Below are 23,570 nucleotides of genomic sequence, written 5' to 3' on the forward strand. Positions count from 1 at the left end.
ATCGCGGTTAACTGGACAGTAGCAATGATTTGCTGTCCTTTAGGCAAGGCACTATCCATCATTAATTCAGTGTACCTTTCAAATAGACCCAGCAACTCAATTTTTTTCATTGCCTGGAGAAGAAAGACTCTTAGATGTTCATTTGTTGTATGGATAATGTGATGGTCCACGGAAGACCGATTTTCGGGGCATTATGATTCTCTATCTCTGACATAGAAGCCGTTTAGCAGCTCACTAATTCCGTTTTTTTAAGATTATACTTTTTCCCACTTATTTGTCTGGTATAACTGTTGGTTAAAAATTGTTTTTTAATAATAAATCTAAATAAAAATAATAATATTCCCTTTATTTATCCCCAAGGGGAAATTTGTCTTTAGTATCTATTACAAGGGAAGACTGGAATAACCCAGGCGTCAGCCGCTGTGCAGCGCCGCAAAGTGAGCTATGGCGAGGTGACTTGCTGAAGGGCACACAGCGCAGCGGCGGGTGATCGAACTCGGCACCTTTTAAATACGAAGCAAAGACCGTACCGCTAAGCCACGCTGCCCCATAAAGTGAGCGCTGAGATCGTTGAATCCAGTGTCGTCCGCCGTATGTCTTTGCTCTTCTGGGAGAGCTATCTGATGTCTGGTTCGAGTAACCTCGAACCCGGCTTGTAAAGGATGAAGTCGAATTATGGGGTTGTTCTTGAAATAAAGCGTTGTTATTATCTTGTCATAACAGATTTGCTCTAGCTGATCAGGCTTTTCAATGTAAAGCCTCTCGGAATACTCTGACGTCTCGTTGGGATTTCTTCCGAGTGCGAAATCCGAGGAAGTAACAATGATGTTTTTGTCATTATTTATGCGTGAAACATTGGCTGTACTGTACTCATTGCTAGGCCTCGAGAGGTTAGAAAAATGATAAAAATAACAAACATTAAACTTGTAAAGTGTTGGATTTGGGGTGGTGTGTTAAGTCTGGTTGGGAGATATATGCCACTTTTATTAGCATTAACCACAATGCTCAGTCACGTGGTTTGAAATTTATATATTTGCTTGTTATTTTATTATTATATTTTTTAGGTGTGGGGGTTTTTTTTTTTGTTATTTTAAACACTATTTGTTATTTGTTTCTTTTGTTGTTGTTGCTAGTATTCTTTTTTGGCTTTTTAATTTGTATTTCCGTTTACGGATAAATAACGATAACTTGTAGTTTTGTTGGGTTTTTTTAAAACTTAAAATGTGTGTTGGGGGGGAGGGGCATTTCATTTATTGAAAATAAATTATTACCTTTCATTGGAATTAAGATTTCTGATAGAAAGTAAATGTGGATTGACGATAACTGGGTGGGTGGTCTTTTTCATTTCTTTCTTCTTTTTATATTAATTGTTAACTTTTTAACGATATTTAATTTGATTAAGAGGCTGGGATTGAGACGATTGTTAAAAGTCCATGATGTGTTTTAAACGTATTAGTTCCTTTATTTATTAGAGATGAATTTAATGCGAGTTTAGTCATGTATGTGAAGATGAAACAAATGAGCGGTAATGTGGTATCATGTACGATCTGAATAAAATATCTGGTGTAGGGGATGGATTTTATCCTGGGGGGGGGGGGGGGGGGGGGTGAAAGATAAGCAGTAGCGTAACGAAAGAAAAACAGCGATAGGCAATATAGTGTTTTTGATCAGGTGCCGCACGGCAACACTCCAATGGGATTTGGGTTATTTATAACATGTGTATCAAGTTTGCTTTTGCTGTCTTCTAATATTGAAGTTTTTGGTGGTAGAGTGAGTAGGGAACTGCTGCCTGTTTTGGAAAAATTCTCTCTCTCTCTCTCTCTCTCTCTCTCTCTCTCTCTCTCTCTCTCTCTCTCTCTCTCTCTCTCTCTCCCTCTCCCTCTCTCTTTCTTTTCTATATCGTTCTAGTTGTCTACTTTGTCGGCTAACCAATCATCCTCTCTGATTGGCAAAGCATTAACTAACAATTAACAATATGCTATAATTTGATTGACCCTCGTGTCACGTTTAGTCAGTATGACTTAATGAATAGACGAGGAGGTGACCTCTGTCAATAGTAGAGAAACCCCCTCCCCTCCCCAACCTTTGATTGTGGTTTAACCTGTCTTTGATCAAAAGTCAAGAAATTGGTGTGATCGATAATTTAATAGTCGACCTCAGCTTTAATTCACTCAATCCTAGATATTTTTGCTTCTGTTCAAAATTGGAAAAAGATGTATTATAAATGAGCATGTACATAGATAGTTTTATTCAACTATCATACATACAACAACAACAAAAGACATTAGATTTGATACTACGCCTATAATTTGTCTCATAAAATTGTAATAAATAGGCATGGGGTAAAAGTAACAGGGGTAAACTACGGAAATAGTCGGTGTTAGGGTTGAGTGAGTTAATCACGAAACTCGGGCTCCGGCGCTATGTCCTTTATTTAGCTAGACTCAAATTTGACTGAATACCTTGTTGTAGGCAGCGATGGGTATTGTACACTTGTACAAAAGACGCATTACGCGTGGTTTGGACTGTATGAGGTGGGTTTTTGGCTGTCTTTGGCATCGTGAGGAGCGTTTGCCATGTTGATTCTATTATATCAAATTGAATTATTTTCTTTGTGTAAGGAAAGAAAGAGAAATACAGATATTCATTCGACGTCAAGCGTATAATATCTGTATATTATTCTATTCTTTTTTCGGCCTCCTAGCTCTCCATCTGTTCTTCTGTCTTGATAATGATATAATATAGTAGATACATACTTGTGTATACATAGGCCTCGGCGAAGCTCTTTCAATCCCCAAGCACAGCTAGCACCCATATGGTTTGTGGTAACCTGGCATGGTCGAATGAGTGGATGGTCTGTTTTCCATTGCGATAACACCGTGTCTCGCTAATGATTCTAATTGTTTCAACATGTACGAATTGTGTGCCTTCGACACCTTGATTCACCGTGCATAGTCAGTCTATCACGCACGTTTCTACTTTGGTTGTACTATGAGTATTGGGTTACGATTTGTCTTCTGGAAACTAAGGGTTTTTTTTTTTTGTTTTTTTTTTTTTTGTTTTTAAGGGTGTTATGTTGCTGGATGTTAAAGAGAAGGTGAGAAAAGATAGACGGATAAATTAAAAAAAAATATAAAGCGATAGAGGAAGTGAGTAGTAGCGGTGGTGCTGTAGTAGTAGTAGTAGTAGTAGTAGTAGTAGTAGTAGTAGTAGTAGTACGTAGTGGTGGTGGTACTGTAGTAGTCGTAGTGGTGGTGGTACTGTAGTAGTTGTAGTGGTGGTGGTACTGTAGTAGTGGTGGTGGTGGTGGTATTGTAGTAGTAGTAGTAGTGGTGGTGGTACTGCAGTAGTAGTAGTGGCGGTGGTTCTTTATTAGTGGTGTTGGTGGTACTGTAGTAGTAGTGGTAGGAGGAGTATACTTCTAGTAATGGGTGTAGCAAGGGGCAGCAACAGTTTTTTGCATTATTTGTGGCGGGAGAGGTAAGTAAGGATAGGGGTCATTGGAAGTACCCGGAAAAGTGGGGTGAGGCGAACGGGGTCATTACTTTTTCTTTTTTTGGACGTAAAGATCGTCACGATCCTCTGTTGGAAAACCAACCACATGCTCTTGCGGCATGCGTTCCGTTCCGTCCATCGCTCGTTGTTATTCTTGACACGTCACAGTGTTGTTATCAGCCGAGTCAGGCGTTGGATTGTCTGGTCATTGAAGCTGTATTGTATGTCTCCTATTTGCATTTGTCATTCCGAGCTGCTTATCAACACAAGTATGAATTTATTGAGGGCCTGTTATCAAAGCTCTTCACGCCTGGACCCATTCTTCCGGTCTCTCTTTTCTATCTTCTTTGGAGTGTTCCGGTTACCAAGTGATGTACGAAGTGGCGTGAACGACAGGAAACGACGTCATTTTGGATTGGGCTATCGTGTGATCTGTGTCCATTCGTGACCAAAACTATTTTTTTTCTTTCTTCATTATTATATACTGAGAATAATTGTTTTTCAATTTGAATATAAATTTTTAACGAAACATTAAGGCCCTCGATTATAATATTATTAATTAATCGTTGAAAACTGTCACTTATTGTGTTATTTTGTTCATTTTGAACCGCGCACCAAAATGCCGCCCCCGCGTTTTTGGACGGGCATGAGGCAGTAGTGGGGTTTATGACGGATCGCTTGGACTATTGTCTCTGAGGGTTGGTTTGTAATAGATTCTTTTCAGTTGGTTTAGCTATGGCCTTCGTAAACTCATAGACAGGCTCCGGCCGAAAAAAAATAAAAGACTACGTATGATACAGCAGATTAGTATAGTCGAGTCCTGGTGGTTATGGGTTTAGCTACTATAAACTTGAGCAGAAATGGCGTCCTATTCCATACAGTTGCGGAGATTCAAGTCTCTTCGCTTGTCAAACGAAAGAACTCTAGACGTCTACTGTGAATATTACACAATAATAATATATTATTTAGCCGGAGCTGTGACAAACAAGCCAGTGATGTTTCTCACCGCAGCACAAAAGAATGGAAAACCGTTATTATTAAAGACAGGGAGGCTAAGGAGGTGAGAGGGAGAATGTCAAGCTAGCACCTTACGTTAATCCTTACTGTCATCAATCCTCTTACTTTATTGTGGGCCACTGGGACCTCAGGGCTTAGCCCTGGCTAGGGACGTGTTGCTGCTAATCCATCTCATACAACGGGGATCGTTATTAAGGAGAATAGAAATGAAGGGGGGGGGGGGGGGGTGTAGTACGTAGTTTTTAGGTCTACAGCTCTCTTTAACCTCCCACCTTCTTCTTCTTCTTCTTCTTCTTCTTCTTCTTCTTCTTCTTCTTCTTCTTCTTCTTCTTCTTCTTCTTCTTCTTCTTCTTCTTCTTCTTCTTCTTCTTCTTCTTCTTCTTCTTCTTCTTCTTCTTCTTCGAAATGGTTCTTCCGGTTGCGCTATAAGTTGAAATGTAATACAATTGATAATGTGAGAATGGATGTAAAAATGAATATTTGATTATTTCTTGCGGCACGTAGTAGCTCGGTATGTTAGTTCTAGCGGAAATCACTTTGCGATAGACTTAGTGTGTTATCCAAAGGGGCAACATGCAATTGCTAATATCTATACCCTTTTAACGCTATAGAAACCGAATGAACTTTTAATTTCATGGGCTTTATTACTGAAGTCCACCCAGTTGGTCAGCTGCTTTTGAACTGTAATTACATATCTGGATACACCGTTTATTATTTCTCAACTAAAGAAGATACTGTTGCCCTTTCTCTGCTTTTCGGTGGATAGAAAGATGAGTTTAGGATGGGTGCGCGGGGAGCAAATGTAAATATCATACACCGTTCTCTCTCCCTTGTTTTTGTTTCAGCTGTGCTGTACCCTCTATTTCGGCCTGGCACGGGACGAATGTTTTAGTTTTGCAAAGGTGTGTTGTTCTTTTCATTTGAACAGATGGTATTTTTCGGGTTTAGCCTGAAAAACACGCGCACATCTGGATTAACACTCAGATGAGAGATGAAAATATTTGGGCCACTATCAAAATCGAGGCTTTTTTTTTCCTCCCCGTTCCGCAATTTTATCGAGTTTTTGTGTTTTGTTATTTGCATGTAATTGCATTGCGTGTTTCACTTGTCTCCAACCAAGATTACAGCCATCAATCATCGTATGATTGAACCAGAGGATGTAGATTTCCAAAAGGGGCATTGGATAGAGTCCAAAAAGAAAAGTTGAATTTTGTATGGGTAAATGAGTAAAAAAATCAATGATATCATTACTGGATAATGATAGATTGAATAGCTAAATTAATGAATAATGAATTCGTGAATTATAAATATGATAAATACGGAATTAACAGTGTTATTCAACATGAAAATATATAAAGCCAAAACATACAGCGAAAAAGTAACAAAACAAAAGTTCCGGCACCATGGTTCGATTAAATCAATTTTTAGCTTTCTTGTTCTCACTTTCAATGGCTGGGGGAGGAAAAAAAAAGCGCACTCCAATAATGTTGATATCGGATTATAGTGGATTTTCACCAAAGTCGTTCGCTTTTCCGAGCTTGTTCCCTCGTTATCACTTAACTAACACGAGAAGATGGCTATGTCAGTTCTCTCTCTCTCTCTCTCTCTCTCTCTCTCTCTCTCTCTCTCTCTCTCTCTCTTTCTCTCTCTCTCTATCTATCTATCTATCTATCTATCTATCTATCTATCTCTCTATCCATCTCTCTCTCTCTCTCTCTCTCTCTCTCTCTCTCTCTCTCTCTCTCTCTCTCTCTCTCTCTCTTGCTTCCTTCTGATTTCGACATGATATGAAGCCATTTGATATTAAATATATTGCGTAATTCTTTTTTGCGTGGGACTTTTTTTAAAGGTTTGGTTGTGGTGATATCTTGTTAAGATGCACCCATTCTCAGTTGTTTCTCATTATCTCAAACTTCTTCGATTTTGTTTTCAGTTAGTTGTTTGCCGCAATTTTTGAAACATGTTTATTATCTAGGACTTTGATCTATGACGACTCATTACCATCATCATCATTGAAGATGTGATTTTTATAAAAAATATTTTTTTTTTTGGTTAAAGACAACAATGATAACTTTTATCTTCCTCACTCTTTAAATACCCTTGAGTCTTGTTGTGTCCCGCTAGCCTGTACTTTCAACAATGTGGTCCTCCTGTCGTTGTCTGGTCCCGGTATTAATGGTTATCGACAGTCACGATAACCCCCCAAGAAAGCGATAACGCACGCTCTCTACGATGAGAGCTGGCCTTGTTTAACGAACCGCACAGATACCTTTCATATCATGGTATACTTTGCTTTCGATCAGGTTTCCCTTTTATGAGGACCATTTTCGTTAAATGGCAAGTCAACGTTATTGAGAAAACCGGTGACATCTTTAAATTGGGAAGTTGGACTTAGGCTTTTGCTCACAATAATTTCTACACTCCGGCATTTCTCATGATAATTCTTACTAACCGCCTTTTTTTTTTTTACTTACTTACTTATTTTCTGAATTCCGCAAAGTGTTGATCCTTTTAAGATTGTGGGTTTTAATCAAGCTCTATCTTCAAATTTCTCCAAGTTCTTCAAACCCCCAACGGTGGTGATAGTAAATAACATATGCCTGGCTTTGTCTTGCCTCGCATACGCCACTATCTTTGCCATGCCGTTCTTTTTTGTACCAGCTTCTTAACTTCTTAGTTATTTGTCAATGCTCTGATTTGATTAACTTATTCAATGAATGTGTGGTTGTGTCATTTCCACATTTATCCTTCAGAATAACTGGATATCTTGTAGATGCAATTTTGACAAGACTTTTTAACAATTTTAATTGTCCAAGGAAATAAAGGAAATGACAATCTTGTAACACGAAACATTTTTTTTTCTAGAAATCAACTTTTACTTTATAAAGACATCTTCTCTGAGGTCTCATGCTTAGGTCCAATTGGGAGTCGTCTAGAAGAAACGAGTAAACGATTGTTCTTGCACATTGTACGAGTATTTGGGTGACATGTGAACCCTCTCTCTTCCCCCCCCCCCCCCCCCCCCCCCCCCAAAAAAAAAAAAAGCAACAACAACAACAAAAAACAAAACAAAAAAAAACAATCTTTTTTTTGATATACCGGTTCATGACTATTTGGTATTTTTTCTTTTCTTTTCTTAATGGTATGTGCAACAAAATTAAACGGTTTGTTGAAATTCGGGTTATTTTGTCCGCGACCAGCACCTGTCATATTGAATGGTGATAACGCTATCTTATCATTTCCCAACACTAACACTTGTGGGCTTTGACATCGGGGCCTTGCTAGAGTAGGACCACTTCATCTCCTATCTGTTTGAAAGTGGACTGTTTTTAAAGCATTGATATGGATTATGGTACTATATATCGTATGGGTCCACGACACATTATTGTAACGGTTACATTTATTATAACTGTCTTAACTATAATAACAATATCAGTCTTTTAATAATAACAATTAAATAATAATCAGATACGTTTCACTTGTTGAGCGTTATTTTTCACACGTTTTTGACACACTGGGCGATTCTCAACGATAACAAAAGCAGCCTTTTTTACCACTTACCGATTTATCATTTGGTAAAAGGGCAATATGAACTTAATTAAGTTTCATAACATTGCAATTATAATACGAAATATTAACGTCCCACTATGAATGTCGTACATGACTATTATTTGCTGGGTTTGATCACATTGCAAGTTAAGGATGGTAATTAGTTTTTAAGACGATGTATTGGATTGAATGTTTAATTAAACTCCCTATTTTGTAGTTATTGCATTCTTTGTTCGTGCAGTATGTCTCCTCCCCGCCCCCTTCTTTACTTGGTGGGTCCAAGACAATCATCTTTGCAGTCTTGACCATTTTGACTGTCCTTTCGTGATGTTCTTGTATATAATTTGTTATTTAGAGAGAGAGAGAGAGAGAGAGAGAGAGAGAGAGAGAGAGAGAGAGAGAGAGAGAGAGTGTGTGTGTGTGGGGGGGGGGGGTCACGTTAAGGCCCCTTTTACACCCCCCCCCCCCCCCCCCCCGTACCAACACGGCTTAGCTAAAATTAATACACGTAATTCAAAGCTGAAATAATTTTTGACATCTCTCTACGTGTTAAATGAATTTTTGGTCTTCAGCTTGCTGTATTCTAACATCTATCTACTTGCTGCATCGCGTAGTTTAGTTGTACCTACTGCATTATGCATATTATAGTATGAATATTACACACCTCGGCACCTTTCTACTTCAATCTACAGTCCGTGTCTTCCCGTCGCTTGACATGAGATGAAATAAGAGACGGTTTTTGACAGTTTTCCTGCACAGTCTTGTTGGGTCTGAACTAACAAGGACTATTTACCCATTCACTACAGTGCGCTGGCATAGCACCTTTTGGAAATATTTTGGCTAGGATTTATTTAAAAGTTCAAATATTATTATGATTTAAAACTGCCTTCAACATGCCAATTCTTCTCAATTCTGAGAATAAGATGTCCTACGTTTGACCACATTTAGACTTAGTGATCTTAATTCATCGAAATTTGAAGTCATTTTTGGCCAAATTTTTTGAAAAAATGTAAGATGTTTTATCAGCGTATGTCATACTCGTTCTTTCTCCTATGGTCCCGTTAGAAGATTGTCCTTGGTGGAGATCCTATTACAATACAGAGGATATGCGCCAAGCTCTTCTTTTTAGATGTTCTGTTGATGATAATTACGAGGATGACTTGTCTAAACCTAGAAACCACAAAGTATTCGTTGAATCTGAGGGCTTATGGAGGGCCGGAGAAAATTGGGATATAATCTGTCTAGTGACGTTTTGGGCTTAGAACAATTCCCTTATCCAATTGTTAGGGGAGAAAAAAGTTGTTATTCTGAAACATCATTTTTACTGGCATTTGATATATTACTATTTTTTTCTTCGTTGTTCTGTCATTACCTGTTGTTGTGGATTGACCAAATGTTTGATATAGAAACGTCCCGCGCGTATTTTTTGTTTGTTTGATGTTCTTGTTGAAGTTGTAGTAGCAGCATCACAACCGCCAATCCGATACGTTCATCCATTTCACCTACTGTTTTCCCAAATAAGTTCATGTCCAGTCGCTGAAATGGCTTTTAGTTAACGGCATGTCAAATTTAAACTTAACCGACACAGAGTATATAATTCACCTATCCACTATTCTATTCAGTGGGTGATATTTTCCTTGGTCCTTTTACTGTCACCCCTGACCTTTCACCTATTGCCGCATTGACTCTAATGACAGGGCTGACCTTTTTAGCCGAATTAAATCAGTCTGGACTGATTGATGCGTCTGATTTTTATTTCCCTTTTATCTTGGGTTTTTGTTTGTTTTGTTTTGTTTTGTTTTTTTCCGTTTATTATTCCTTATCTGATTCTGTTCTGGCTATCAACCATTTCCTTCATGTCGCCCGACGCTCACCGTTGTCTTCTAACCGGCTCATCTGATTTGAATATAATATGTTTGTTTGCTTGTTCTTTGCTTTTATATTCTCCTCCGTTTACCGCATTTTCCTATTTATTTTTTATTTATTTGGCTTATTTCAATCGATAAACCCGATAGTTCACAGGCGGTGTCAAAGATGATATTAGAGGTGGTGCTAAAAGTGCTAAAAGGTCATTTCGGAACGTTTCGACACACACACACACACACACACACGCACAAATTATTATTAAGTAATTCAAGATTTTTAGACATAATCGTAACATCTAGTTTCCATTAGTTTTTTTTTTTTCCCCGCTAAATAATAAGTAACCGAAAAACTTAGAGGCCGATATGAAAAGTTCCGATATGAAAAGTTACTATAATAGGAATCTATTTTACAAATAAAAAAGGATAAGAACTGTGAACAATGTCGACATTTTCTGCACACTTTTCCGATGCTTTTGAAATGCCGTTCGGGTCCCGCTATTCTTTTTGTGTACCACATAATCTGTATTTTGAATTTTTAAAAAAAGAACAAAAAATAAAACGATATTTTATAAATTATCATTCAGCCCAGAGACATTGATGAAAACTGACTCCTTTTTGGTTCTTCAAACCAACCTAAAATCGATATCTTTTCATAATAATACGGGGGTACGTTACGAAGTGACCTTTTGACACAGCTCCCTCCATCATATATCAATAAAACCTTTATAATAAATCTCGTAAGTTTTATTTGTTTCCCCCCGCTCCTCGGTGTCCTTCTTTATCCTGTTATCTCCAGATAGACCGAACATGTAAGACTATCAGGTCGTGTGTTGAGACATTGGTTTACAACTTTTAGTAACCATGCAACCGCCTCTTTACTTTACCACGACTTGGTTGGACTATAAGTACAAGGACCTTGTTTTTTTATTGCCCTCATTAGACACGGCCACTTTAATGTTCTGTCATGCTAGAAACTTGGACATATCGTTTCCTGCTCTTTCTTTCTTGCTACATAGAATATGACTGGTTTCTACTACACTATTTTTGCGCTTTATTATTACGTATTTGTTACCAATTTATTTAGATAGATCGTTGCTGAAATTTTCAATGTTCAACTTGAGTATGTTATTATATTTATACACTGATGACAGAGCCGCGCCCATCTGCGGTAGATTTTCTATGCGACATAGAGCAGCGACCTGGGGACTTGGTGACAAGTCTGTCTTTTAGTATCGTCGCGATTTGATTTTATACGTTACACAATAATGTGCAGGTCTTGTGGTATGACACTCGCTTTCGGATCGAAAGGTCCTGGGTTCGAGCTTCGCTCGGCGCATTGTTGAGTCATTGGAAAAGACTTTACTCACATTCTCTCACCTCACTCAGGTGTAAAATGAGTGCATGGCAGTCAATAGCGTTGTCTCTGTTGGCGTAGCTATTGGCCACTTGTTTTGAGTCGTTTATGCGCCCCAGTTTTATCATTTTGTTTTTGTTTTAAGCACATTTATTGTGAGCTATAATTCTAAAAATATTCATGTTTTCTTTTCTTTCTTCTCTTTTCCAGAGATTTGAGTAACAACGCTATCAGCGTCATCAATGGCACCGTCTTCAGGGACCTCATCAATTTGAGAACTCTGTAAGTATCATAAGCGGCGTTTTGATTTTTATTTATTTATTTTTTATTTTTTTTTTGGGGGGGGGGGGGGTGGTTTCTTTTTAAAAATTAGTGTGTGTTGTGTTTTGTTTTTGTTTTTCTTTTTGTACAATTAATATTTAAGCGGGGAGAACGGGGGAAGAGTGGAGCGTGTTAGTCAAATCAAATGACTTCAGTATAGATATGGACTACGGTTTCGATTGGTATCCAATGCGGCGATTGGTTTTGAGTGATGTTGGGCTGGGCTAAATGTTCGCAATATGTTAGAGTTTCGTTATATTTCGTTTTTTAAACTTTTTGCTATGGTCTGAACACTCCTGACCTGGCGCACAGGTACGTAAGATTCTAATTGCCTAATTGACGAACATGTTCTGAATATTTCTTTTAAAGGTAAAAACGGTTTTACTCATTCATTGTGATGGTTGATTTGTTATCCGGAGTTTTCAGTTAAGGTCCCGTCAAATAACCTATCTTTGCGTCCTGACGAGACTTTATGTGGATTTGGAGCATTTTCACAATTCTTGGCTTATTATATTTAAGTTACATTTCTAGATTACAAAGAAAATTATTGTCGCAAAACCAATTTTATTACTACATACTCTAGTTGCTCCAAATACAGAAAGTCGAAGTTTTTATCGCAGTTCGCCATTTCGTACTTTCCTTTTGAGCGCTACCGACCACGTCCATTCTGATTGAGGTAACAGTGCCCATTAGTTAGCGTTCTAAATTAAATGTCGTAAGATGGGGGGACACTATTTTTGTGAAAAGCTTCTTGGCTTGTGTCAAACAATTTTGCCTGGCTGCCATTTATTAATGTTTTTGGTTTGGGTTTGTTACGAGTCGATATAGAGTTATAAATATAGATAGTATGCGCTTGGCGAAGAAGCTCATAACTTTGCCATCCGGGAGTATAACGGACCAACACACAAAACTGTGTGTATCCATGAACGTTTATAGTCGGGTTAATACAGTTCAGTGAGCATTACTCATAAACGCGGATGGCAAAAATACAATAACAAAAACCTGAGTGGCGTCATCTTCGAACTATCTATAACTCTAGCTCGTACCCCAATATACAGGCGTTCACACGAGTGTGTTGGGTTAACTTAATTTAACTTTTACCCCGATTACTCTATAAACACACGACACGCGTTTACCAGACATTTCGATACCACAAGTTTTACAACTTTTGTACTTTACTATACATTCATTCGCTAGTCTTTCGTGTTATCTATCCACCATTGAAGGGAACATCATTCCGTGGTGTGAATGTATAAAATAATCGCCTTTCTCTTTACTTGATAATGAATTCTTTTGACCTATTGGTAACGAGGGGCAGATTGATTGTGGTCTTTACCTTTCTGTTTGATGTGAATTGTGAAAATGACATTTTTGGATTTGTGGAGAGTAGTATATATATATATATAATTCTTTTTCACCCCACTCCTTCCGACAAACAAACAGGCTCCTCCCAACCCCTCATCCCCACGGCGGGGGAGAACAAAAAAAAAAAAGGGGGGGGGGGGGATAAGCTGTAGGCAGCAATCCCATGTATCATCTGCCATTCTGGCATCGGGAATTTTTGCGGAGACTACTGTATAGTATAACATTTCACGTATCCGCGTATTAGATCCAGGCTCACCGCTATCTGATAACAGCGAGTTATTCCAAGTGCTCAAATTAACTCTATTGGATCAAGATGTTCTTCCTCATAATTTATTTATATTCAAGACCGGGTGCAAGTATGTGCTGGGGAGATGGGTAATCTGTAAGTTGTAATATCTATGGTGTCGAAGAGAACAGACTTGCATACTTATATAATTCACGGTTATTCAGAAAATGTTTTCTTTTAGATATGCCACGAGATATACGTGGATTTTTTTTTTTTGTTTTTCTGTTTTTTTTTCTTGTGTGTGTGTGTGTGTGTGTGTGTGTGTGTGTGGTTTTTTTTTTAAAAGATGTATTTTGTTTTAACATCTTGACCTCTCTTGCAGACTTCTTTGTTTATTAGTTCTTCTTCGGTTTCTCCCGGTCTCTGAAACGTAAACATTGTGTTAAGCTTTTCACAGCCATGTTTATTCAAATTTTCAGATTTATTTTGTTTATTATTTATTTTTCTCATGTTGTTGGTTAATGCGTTTTTATTTATGTATGGATAATTTTTAATTGTTAACAATTTTTCCTGAAAAGAAAAAATACCGCTTTTCTCATTTAAAAATGTCTTTCTTTCTTTCTCATTTTCTTTCTTTAAATTTGACAGTCATGTATTTTTTTATTTTAATTTTATTTTTAAACAAATTCTTTGACTGGGTTTAGGAATGGAATTTCAAGTTTGCAGATGGATTGAGTTGTGTACTGTAAGCCTGATTATCCTGGTTTAAGTCCAGTTATAATTATAATATCTCTCTCTCTCTCTCTCTCTCTCTCTCTCTCTCTCTCTCTCTCTCTCTCTCTCTCTCTCTCTCTCTCTCTCTTGCAATTGGACACTATCGTCCATCCCCCATGTGTGAATAACTTGGCGATTCCAGTTGGCCCTGTACATCCATACAAGTTGGAATATCTGAACTATTATTCTTTCGGGGATGACCAGACGATAGCGTTACACGATTTTGCACGAAATGGCCTCATTATTATTGAGCTGTTTTGTTTTGGTTTAATTTTTTTTTCTTCTTTTGGTTTGTTGTATCATTTCCAAGCGCCCCCCTTTTTTCTTTATTATTATTATTATTATTATTATTATTATTATTATTATTATTATTATTATTATTATTATTATTATTATTATTATTATTATTATTATTATTATTTTATTTTTATTTTTTTTAATTTTTAATTTATTTTTTTTTGCTTTTGCACTTCCGAATATTTCTTATGTAGCTATATATATTTATAGGCGCACTTTGTTTTTTTTTCTCTCTCCCTTTCAGGATCCTGGATGGCAACGAGATGACGGAGATCCCACGGTTCCCTATCCCCATGAATATCACCCACTTGACCATGTACGTACCTACTACCTACTCTCTACTCCCTCCTCCCCCCCCTCTCTCTCTCTCTCTCTCTCTCTCTCTCTCTCTCTCTCTCTCTTGACGCATCCCACAAAACCACCTTTTATCTGTAAAACTCTTGTACCTGTACCCCTACATCTCTCTCTCTCTCTCTCTCTCTCTCTCTCTCTCTCTCTCTCTCTCTCTCTCTCTCTCTCTCTCTCTTTTTTTTTTTTTCTCTTTCTCTCTCTCTCTCTTTCTCTTTCTCTCTCTCTCTCTCTTTCTCTCTCTCTTTCTCTCTCTCTCACTCTCCCTTTCTCTCTCCATCTCTCTCTCTCTTTCTCTTTCTCTCTCTCTCTCTCTCTCTCTCTCTCTCTCTCTCTCTCTCTCCTTCTTCTTCTTCTTCTTCTTCTTCTTCTTCTTCTTCTTCTTCTTCTTCTTCTTCTTCTTCTTCTTCTTCTTCTTCTTCTTCGTCTCCTCCTCTCTTCGCCCAAAAGATTTTTTTTTTAATCTCGGGTCTTTTCTGTGGTCTTTTCCATCTCTTACATACACTCAACAACTTCCAACTCCGATACCACACACAAAATAAAAACCAAAAAATACATTTACAACTATTGTAAATTGTAGAAGACTCTGCTGCTCCACCCAAGTCTCTAGCACACACACACACACACACACACACACACACACACACGACAAACACACAGACACAGACAATACTACCACATACCACCTAAATATTCACACTTGTTTGAGCAGCACAGCACAGCTATCATCCGAGTACAACAATATACCAATAAAATCGTGTACAATATGTACTGGATTGTACTCGTAGCACGGCCTTTGATAAAGGTGCCAAAGCACTCCGCGACCCCCAGGTGCCTGGGCCATTAAGGCAACTCAGCCGTCATTCGGACTAAATTTTCTTACTATTTTATTAACCCTTTAACGGTGAAACTGGCTTTCTTGCGAATCGTAAATTCTCCCTCTATTTTTCGTGTGATAACTTTCATAATAACACACGTCAACAAAACCCTTCACTTTCTTTCTTTGTTTCTTCTTCTTTTCTTTTTTTTTTTTTTTCCTTTTTTTTTTCTTATTATTTTGTTTGTTTAACGTTTGTTGTTGTTGTTTTTTTCTGTTTTTTTTAAAATATTTTCTTTCCTATTTTAAATTGTATTTATTAAAATAACCCCCAGCTCGCTAATCTTTTAAAGTCTTCATCATGTGACTTTCGTCGGGTTTAGGATTTAAAGATTTTTGACAAGTATGGGGATATATTTTAATTTATCGATATTATTATATAGGAAGTAAATACGTACACGAAAAAATAATGTTTTTTTTTTTGTCATTGCGAGGAGCCTGACCATGTTTACCAAGCACGAGAGCAGTAAACTCAATTCATTCTTCTCAAACACCATTGATGTTATCGTGCGACTATGTGGTCTAGTGGTATGACACTCGCTTTCGGATCGGAAGGTCCTGGGTTCGAGCCTCGCACTCGGCGCATAGTTGAGTCCTTGGAAAAGTCTCTTTACTCACATTCTCTCACAGTACTCAGGTTTAAAATGAGTACTGGCCGTTAACAGCGTTGTCTTTGTCCGAAAAATTGTAATATCGCCTAACACGTGTCATGTCCCGTCCTACTTGCTAAATGTTGCTGTTGACCAGGGACCCCTTATAAAGCGCTTTGAGCACATTTAGTGGATATTGCGTTATTTAAAGCTCAATTTTATTATTATTTTATTAATGTTATTGTCGGGTTAGAGTATAATCGTACACTGCTTAAATAGAGTTATGCACAAGCTTTCCTCTGTGTTTACCTCTATAAGGTCGCGCTTTTTAGGGGACTTCTTTGCTTAAAAGCTGATGCTTATAGCTTAATTGGTTGGTGCGTTTTGACCTCAGTGAAGAGGAAGCTGCATTTGGTATGATAAGTGATAAGAGGGGGTGACTTGTTCAGTGAGGTAGTCGTTGTGTTTATAATATCATAACCAATGGTTAACAAATTATTATATTCTCTGAGGTAGCAAGTTTTACGTCAAATGTTTTTACAGACGATTTTTGGGTCGGATTAAGAAAAGATATACTTTAATGATCCTGAATGGAAATAATTATTATGTTACACATCATTCATCGTTATATTAGCACAGATTTATACACTGTCATGGACTAATTATGAAAATACGTAGCTAATTAAAAGCAAAAGAAACAGATAAACATAAACAGATTAGAGGGGCTCTCTGATCTGTGCCCATCAGGCGGTTTTTAAATATAGATTTAAACAAAAAAAATGATAGCGCGAAAGTGGATGGATACGATCTTTAAACTTTCCGTTGATACAGCCAATCTCCTTTAGTTCATCTGATATATGTCCAATTCGTACAGACCCCCAATATCTACCTTTCCTAATCTTGTTTATTATCCTAATGCTGATTCTGTTGTATGTCCAACCTCCCTTGATCAATCTCCATTTAATTTTGATATTGTCGCAACCAAAAACAAAACAAAAATAACAAGAAAAGCAAAACAAAAAAAAAAAGCAAAGAAACAAAAAATAACAAGAAAAATAAAAGTAAGAACAAAGCAAGCTTTAATAAGAAATGGAACAAATTTTGGATGAATATTCAGATTTCCAAATGGAAATGTCACATTTATTTTCCTCAAATTAACACTCTACCCGTGAGATCTGTCTAATCATTTCACATCCACCCCCTCCCCCCTTCCCCCCTCTCCATCCCCATCCTCCATTGTGTTTGTAGACGACTCAAACTCGTTTGATCTGTTAAATTAGCAAGTCCCGTCCACGTCTCTCGAGTATTTAAGTTTGTCAGGTGATTTTCAATTTTTTTTTTTTTTAAGTGGGTGGTAGTGTTAGTGGTACATATTCCGTTCAACGAGCCTATTCAGCAACTGAATGTCTTGTCCCATTTACACACCAGTACACGACTGTGTTAAACATGCATAGGTCACGATTTACATACATGTAGGGGCCGGATGAGAGGAAGAGCCTATTATTTTTTCTTTTAAAAAAAAAATATATATATATAGATTTTTGATTGTTCATGGCTCAAAAGATTCATCTCGATCTATGTTAACCGCATTATGGTAGTTAAATCATGAAAATAGATGAATGACTGTTTGTAATAGCCTTTATTTCTCCGTCAATATTGCGGGTTCTCCACTAGTAAGAATATTTTTTTTAAGTTAACGGGAATTAAAAGCATTGTTGAATTAAAAAAAATAATTATTTTTTAAAGAAGAAGAAAATAAGAGAGAATTACAATCTCTACTGTTAAGGTAAACAACTTAACTAAGCGTCTTTCAAAATAAACATGTTGTGAGTTGTGGATTGATAATATAAAGGTATCTTGCTAGGTACTCTTGAATTCTCAATTAAGCTGCGTGGGCATAATATTGTGTTGATAAACAGTGTACCCGAAACGTTCATTGAGCATGACATAATGTTTTTGTGCTGCTCCACTCTATCCAGGTCTTTTCTTATTTTTAGATATGTGTTTTTAGTAGTTCATTATTATTATTATTATTATTATTATTATTATTATTATTATTATTATTATTATTATTATTATTATTATTATTATTATTATTATTGTTATTATTATTATTATTATTATTATTATTATTATTATTATTATTATTATTATTATTATTATTATTATTGTTATTGTTATTGTTATTATTATTATTATTATTATTATTATTATTATTATTATTATTATTATTATTATTATTATTATTAACTTTTGCCTCAGACCGCCACCTCGCGTTGCTCACTACGCTAGGTGTATATCATTATGTGGTGATGTTTTCTTGGGAGAGTGGTAAAAGGAGAGCGCTGGTTTGAATTCATTTCATTGTCATTCATAAACAGGCAAATACATTCTCTATTTTTGAGAAGTAGAATTCGGTAAAGACCGTTGTGGCTTGCTTAGTTGCTGTAGTCTTTTGTCATTCATAAGCTTTTTCAGTATAGCCACACGAATACCCACGCTTTCCTACACGAAGCTACACAGTCTGTGGCAGAACACTTTTCTTCATTCAGGTCATGTAAATGTTGCTCGAAGCTCGAAGAAATAAATAATAATATGAAATTGAATGTAAGCTTCAATTTAATTACAAAAAAAAAACAGATCAAACGAACGTTTCGGGTTTCCCCTTTATCAACAAAACAGGATGAATGAAACACCACAGATGAATGAGATGATGTGGTAGTGGCGTAGTTAAGATGAATCATTCAATTTCACATTATTATTTATTCATTCAGGTCAGAAAACTAAAAACTAAAATATCGATCGATTAAAATGACCTGTCAAAAATCTCAAACCTGAGATTTCTAATAAGTTTAAGATTAGATACTTTTTGACAAGTTTGTATTTTTTAATTTATTTTAATCGACTTATTATTTAAAGTACAACAACTTCTCTGGCCAGCATGATGATAATAAATGTGTGTTTATTCAGAACACAGTAGAGGAGAGGTTTATAACGCTAGTCTTACTTCAGAACACTGGGATAGTAAATTTGGTGTGGTCTAGATAATGATATGTGTGTTATGGTGGCATTTATACAACAGACCGATTGAATCAGGTGAAATGGATAAAAAGCGACGAAAAGGTCTCTTGAAAGGATTTCCTTTTAACCCTCTCCTTACCAACTACAGGAAAATCGTCACATTCGTTACGATACAACCAACCATTTTTCTTGTTCAAATTTCTCTTGTACATCATAAAACTTAAAGAAAATGAACAGTGTTTTGTAGAGCATGTTATGCTAAAGAAATTATTTATCGCAAGAACTTACTGCTGTTGTGTTTGAGTGAAAAAAAATCTATTTTTGTGTTAGTTGGGTTTGAAGTTTTGGGGGAAATCCTGAAAATGGCTGGTAAGGAGAGAGTTAACCAGTTCGTAAGGAAAGGTCCCATGTTTTTTTTTTTTGCCAAGATGAGGGTCGTTTTTAAATCGGTCACGTGTCTCTCCAACTAACGACAGTGAACTGGTTAAACGGTTCTTTAAAACCTTGAATCGGAAAAGTGGATATGCTGATTAGAAGATAGGAGCTGACATTATAATGTATCTTTGTCTTTGGGCGAAAATACCACGTCGATATCAATCTAGCGAGTGGGGTTTATAATGTGTGATAATGCGATGCAGTTATGATATAAGGCATTTTGTCTTTTTCTTTTTTTTTATTTTTTTTATTTTTTTTATTTTTTTTTTTAAGTGGATGTAAAATGGATATTTCCATGTGCAAAATATTCAGATGCATTAAAAGTTTTCACGTTTTACATTCTCCCCTGCCCTTGACCATCCTTCCTCCTTAACCGCCCTGTGAACTACCACCAGCACCATTACTACTACTACTACCACTGCTTCCACCACCACCACCGTCATCATCATCATCATCATCATGACCATCATCAACAACAACAACAAAATCATTATCTCATCACATCTTAACTGTAGATTAGTAAGATCAATGTCATTTTTAAAATCACTACATTATCATCTTCTTTCTTCCCCCCAGGCGTGAGAACCATGTGGTGACCATCTCCCTGCCCGTCCTTCAAGCCATGCCCAAGATAGATCATCTGGACCTCTCCAACAACTACATCCTTAGTCTTGCCAATGGGAGTTTTCCAACGGGATGTCCTCTCAAACTGCTGTAAGTTTTGTCTGGATTAGAACTCCCATAGCAAGTTGCCCTTTTGTGGTATGCGATTAAGTAAAACACTCACCTGTTCAATCCACCAGAGAAAGCTGACTTGGAAAAGACTCTTTACTCACATTCAATCCTCTCACCGCACTCGCGTGTAAAATGAGTACTTGACTGTTAACATCATTGCCTCTGTCGGAAAAAAAAAAAAGAATTTTGATATTCCTAATAGGCATCATCTTGTCTTACATGTTGCTGTTGGTTAGAGACTCCTTGTAAATCGCCTTAAGCACAGCTAGTGGATATTGTACTATAAAGCGCTTTGAGTCTTCGGTGGGCGTTTAGCGCTGTAAAAGAACACATTATTATTATATAAACGCTCAAGTGTGTATATTTATTTTGTTTGTTTTGTTTTTTTCTTTTAATCTATCTATCTATCCATCCATCTATCTATCTATCTATCTATCTATCTATCTATCTATCTATCTATCTATCTATCTATCTATCTCTCTCTCTCTCTCTCTCTCTCTCTCTCTCTCTCTCTCTCTCTCTCTCTCTCTCTCTCTCTCTCTCTCTCTCTCTCTCTCTCTCTCTCTCTCTCTCTCTCTCTCTCTCTCTCTCTCTCTCTCTTCCCTCTCTTCTCTAGTTTTTTTTGTGTATTTTTTTTGTGTGGTATGATTTATCCTAAAATATGAATTTTCTCTGCCCCAGGAATCTGAATAACAACCAGATATCGGCTATCGAGAAAGGCAGCCTAAACAACCTGACGGTGCTGGAGGTGTTGAAGCTGAATGGCAACAAGCTGACAGATCTCCCACAGGCCGTCTTCAACAACCTGGGCAAGCTGAAGACACTGTAAGTAGTCAGTCAGTCAGTCAGTCGGCCCTAGTTTGTTAGCCTCAGAAGCAGTCTTGTCTGTAAAGGGCGGAAATGTTGACAAAGAAGTGATAAAGGATGATTTTATACTGTGATTTCTTAATCGTGTTTGTTTGTTTTGTTTTGTTATTAATTTAACGAATGTTAAATTTGAAATTTTGGAGGGTTGCATGTGCTAAATATATATATATATATATATATATATATATATATATATATATATATATATATATATATATATATATATATATATATATATATATATATATATATATATATATATATATATATATATATATATATATATATATATTTTAATATGAGAAAATGAGCATAAATATTGGAAAAAAATATGAGAAAATGAGCATAAATCTTGGAAAAAATATGAGAAAATGAGCATAAATATTGGAAAAAAATATGAGAAAATGAGCATAAATATTGGAAAAAATATGAGAAAGATTTTCAAACGGTTGAGGTTGGTTGGCAAGACTGAAATGAAGTAAAAATGATTCAAAACAAACTCTAACATTTAGAGCGTCTTGTATCTTGACACCTTGCTTGCATGGACCCCGGTTTACTGTCAATTCAAATACCCGTTTCTTTTCTTTCAGTGAGATGATGCGTAATAAGCTGATGGTCATCCTGGGCCTTACCTTCAAGGGCCTGAACAGTCTGCAGGTGCTCAAATTGAAGAGGAACAACATTGTGGCCCTTAGGGATGGGGCTTTCTACGGGCTCAGGATCATCAATCTGTAAGTTTTCATAATATGTATTTGGAAATATGCAAAATAGTACGAGTACAAATTGATTAATTAATATAATGATCCTGTTTTATTATGCTATTTAATTTTTTTTTTTTTTTTTTTTTTTTTTTTTTTTTTTTTGGTGGCGTTGAGTTACGTTTTACCAATTTTTGGAAAATGTATTTGGAGTTTTTTGAAAATTGAAGAAAACAGTTTTTAAAATCCCCATAGAATCTAATCTTAGTTATCTCAAACAAAAATTCTATTGTCTGTCACAATTTTATTTTTTTTGGTTTCTTCCTCGCATTTTCATGTACATCATTTATTGTATTGTTTTCTCGAAACTTGTATTATTTATTCTTTATTTTTCAAATTTATACCCTTTTTTTCTTCAACCAGCCAAATGGATCGCAATCGCATCACCAATATTACTAAGGGATGGCTATACGGTTTAATGACCTTAAAGCAATTGTAAGTATTCCTCGAATCACTTTTCTAACTTTAATCACATAATGTTCTCATGATTTAACCTCTGTTTCCTTCAATAACCATGGTAACACTGGAAATCGTCAAAATGTATAATATTCGTAATTGATAAAATTGTAAAAAGAAGTTTGATTTTTTTTCAATCTTCTTTTTTTAAAAAACATGTAACTAATAGCAATGCATAAAATTCTCTCTCTCTCTCTCTCTCTCTCTCTCTCTCTCTCTCTCTCTCTCTCTCTCTCTCTCTCTCTCCTCTCTCTCTCTCTCTCTCTCTCTCTCTCTATCTATCTATCTATCTATCTATCTATCTCTCTCACTCTCCCTCTCTCCCTCCCTCTCTCCCTCTCTCTCTCTCTCTCTCTCTCTCTCTCTCTCTATCTCTCTCTCTCTCTCTGTGTATGTATGTGTTTGTGTGTCTGCATGCTTGTTTGTGTGTTTTGTTTCCGGTTTATAAACTGTTTCAGTTGAATGTGATATTATAGTTTTCAATATAAATGTGTTTCTTCTCATCACTCCCAGAACACTCTCGTACAACCACATCTCTAGCATTGAGACAGATGCTTGGAAACCTTGCCGAGTCCTGGAAAAATTGTGAGTAATTACCACATTTGTTTGTCTGTCTGTTGTTGATTTAGATAAAAAGTATTCGATTATAATTAAGATCCAGTGGTTGTGATTTCAATTTTACTATCACAGATCTGTTTATCAGGTGGCTTGGGCATCCCCCCCCCCCCCCCCCCCCCCCCTTCTGCCGCAACATAATATACATAATATGCAAAAAGAATTATTTAAAAACGTAAAAAAAAATAAGAATGAAAGAAAGAAAGCAAAGAAAATTAGTAAAGAAAACCAAAGAGAAAATTTACTGGGATGAGATTCGAACCTGCGTCATCCGGGCCACTGTCGGTGTTGTTATTATTATTATTATTATTATTATTATTATTATTATTATTATTATTATTATTATTATTATTATTATTATTATTATTATTATTATTATTATATTGTATTTTATTTTATTTATTGGTTATTATTAGTATTATTATTTTTTTGTTTTTGTTTGTTATTGTTGTGATGGAGAAAATAAATTGTTTTTTTGTTGTTGTTTTTTTTATTTTATGTGTGTGTTTAACGAAGGTAAACTTGATTAAGAAATCTGTGGACTAAATCAACCACGCATATTTAGGACTTTTTTTTATGTGATTTGTTTGTGGTGTTTGTTATTG

General features: G+C 36.2%; 1 protein-coding gene across 1 annotated transcript in view; it reads left to right on the forward strand.

The window, feature by feature from the left end:
- The window catches only part of LOC144974568 (uncharacterized), a 57,495-nt gene that overhangs the window by 10,715 nt on the left and 23,210 nt on the right, over positions 1–23,570 (forward strand). Inside the window, exons 3-9 of the mRNA XM_078917567.1 lie at positions 11,491–11,562; positions 14,508–14,579; positions 20,111–20,248; positions 20,951–21,094; positions 21,727–21,867; positions 22,258–22,329; positions 22,864–22,935. Of these exons, the coding sequence (XP_078773693.1) occupies positions 11,491–11,562; positions 14,508–14,579; positions 20,111–20,248; positions 20,951–21,094; positions 21,727–21,867; positions 22,258–22,329; positions 22,864–22,935 (711 nt within the window). The remainder of the gene's footprint in view (positions 1–11,490; positions 11,563–14,507; positions 14,580–20,110; positions 20,249–20,950; positions 21,095–21,726; positions 21,868–22,257; positions 22,330–22,863; positions 22,936–23,570) is intronic.

Source organism: Berghia stephanieae, chromosome 6 (genome assembly GCF_034508935.2).
Source record: "Berghia stephanieae isolate SIO BIC M18660-M18661 chromosome 6, UCSD_Bste_1.3, whole genome shotgun sequence".
NCBI classification, from domain to species: domain Eukaryota; kingdom Metazoa; phylum Mollusca; class Gastropoda; order Nudibranchia; family Aeolidiidae; genus Berghia; species Berghia stephanieae.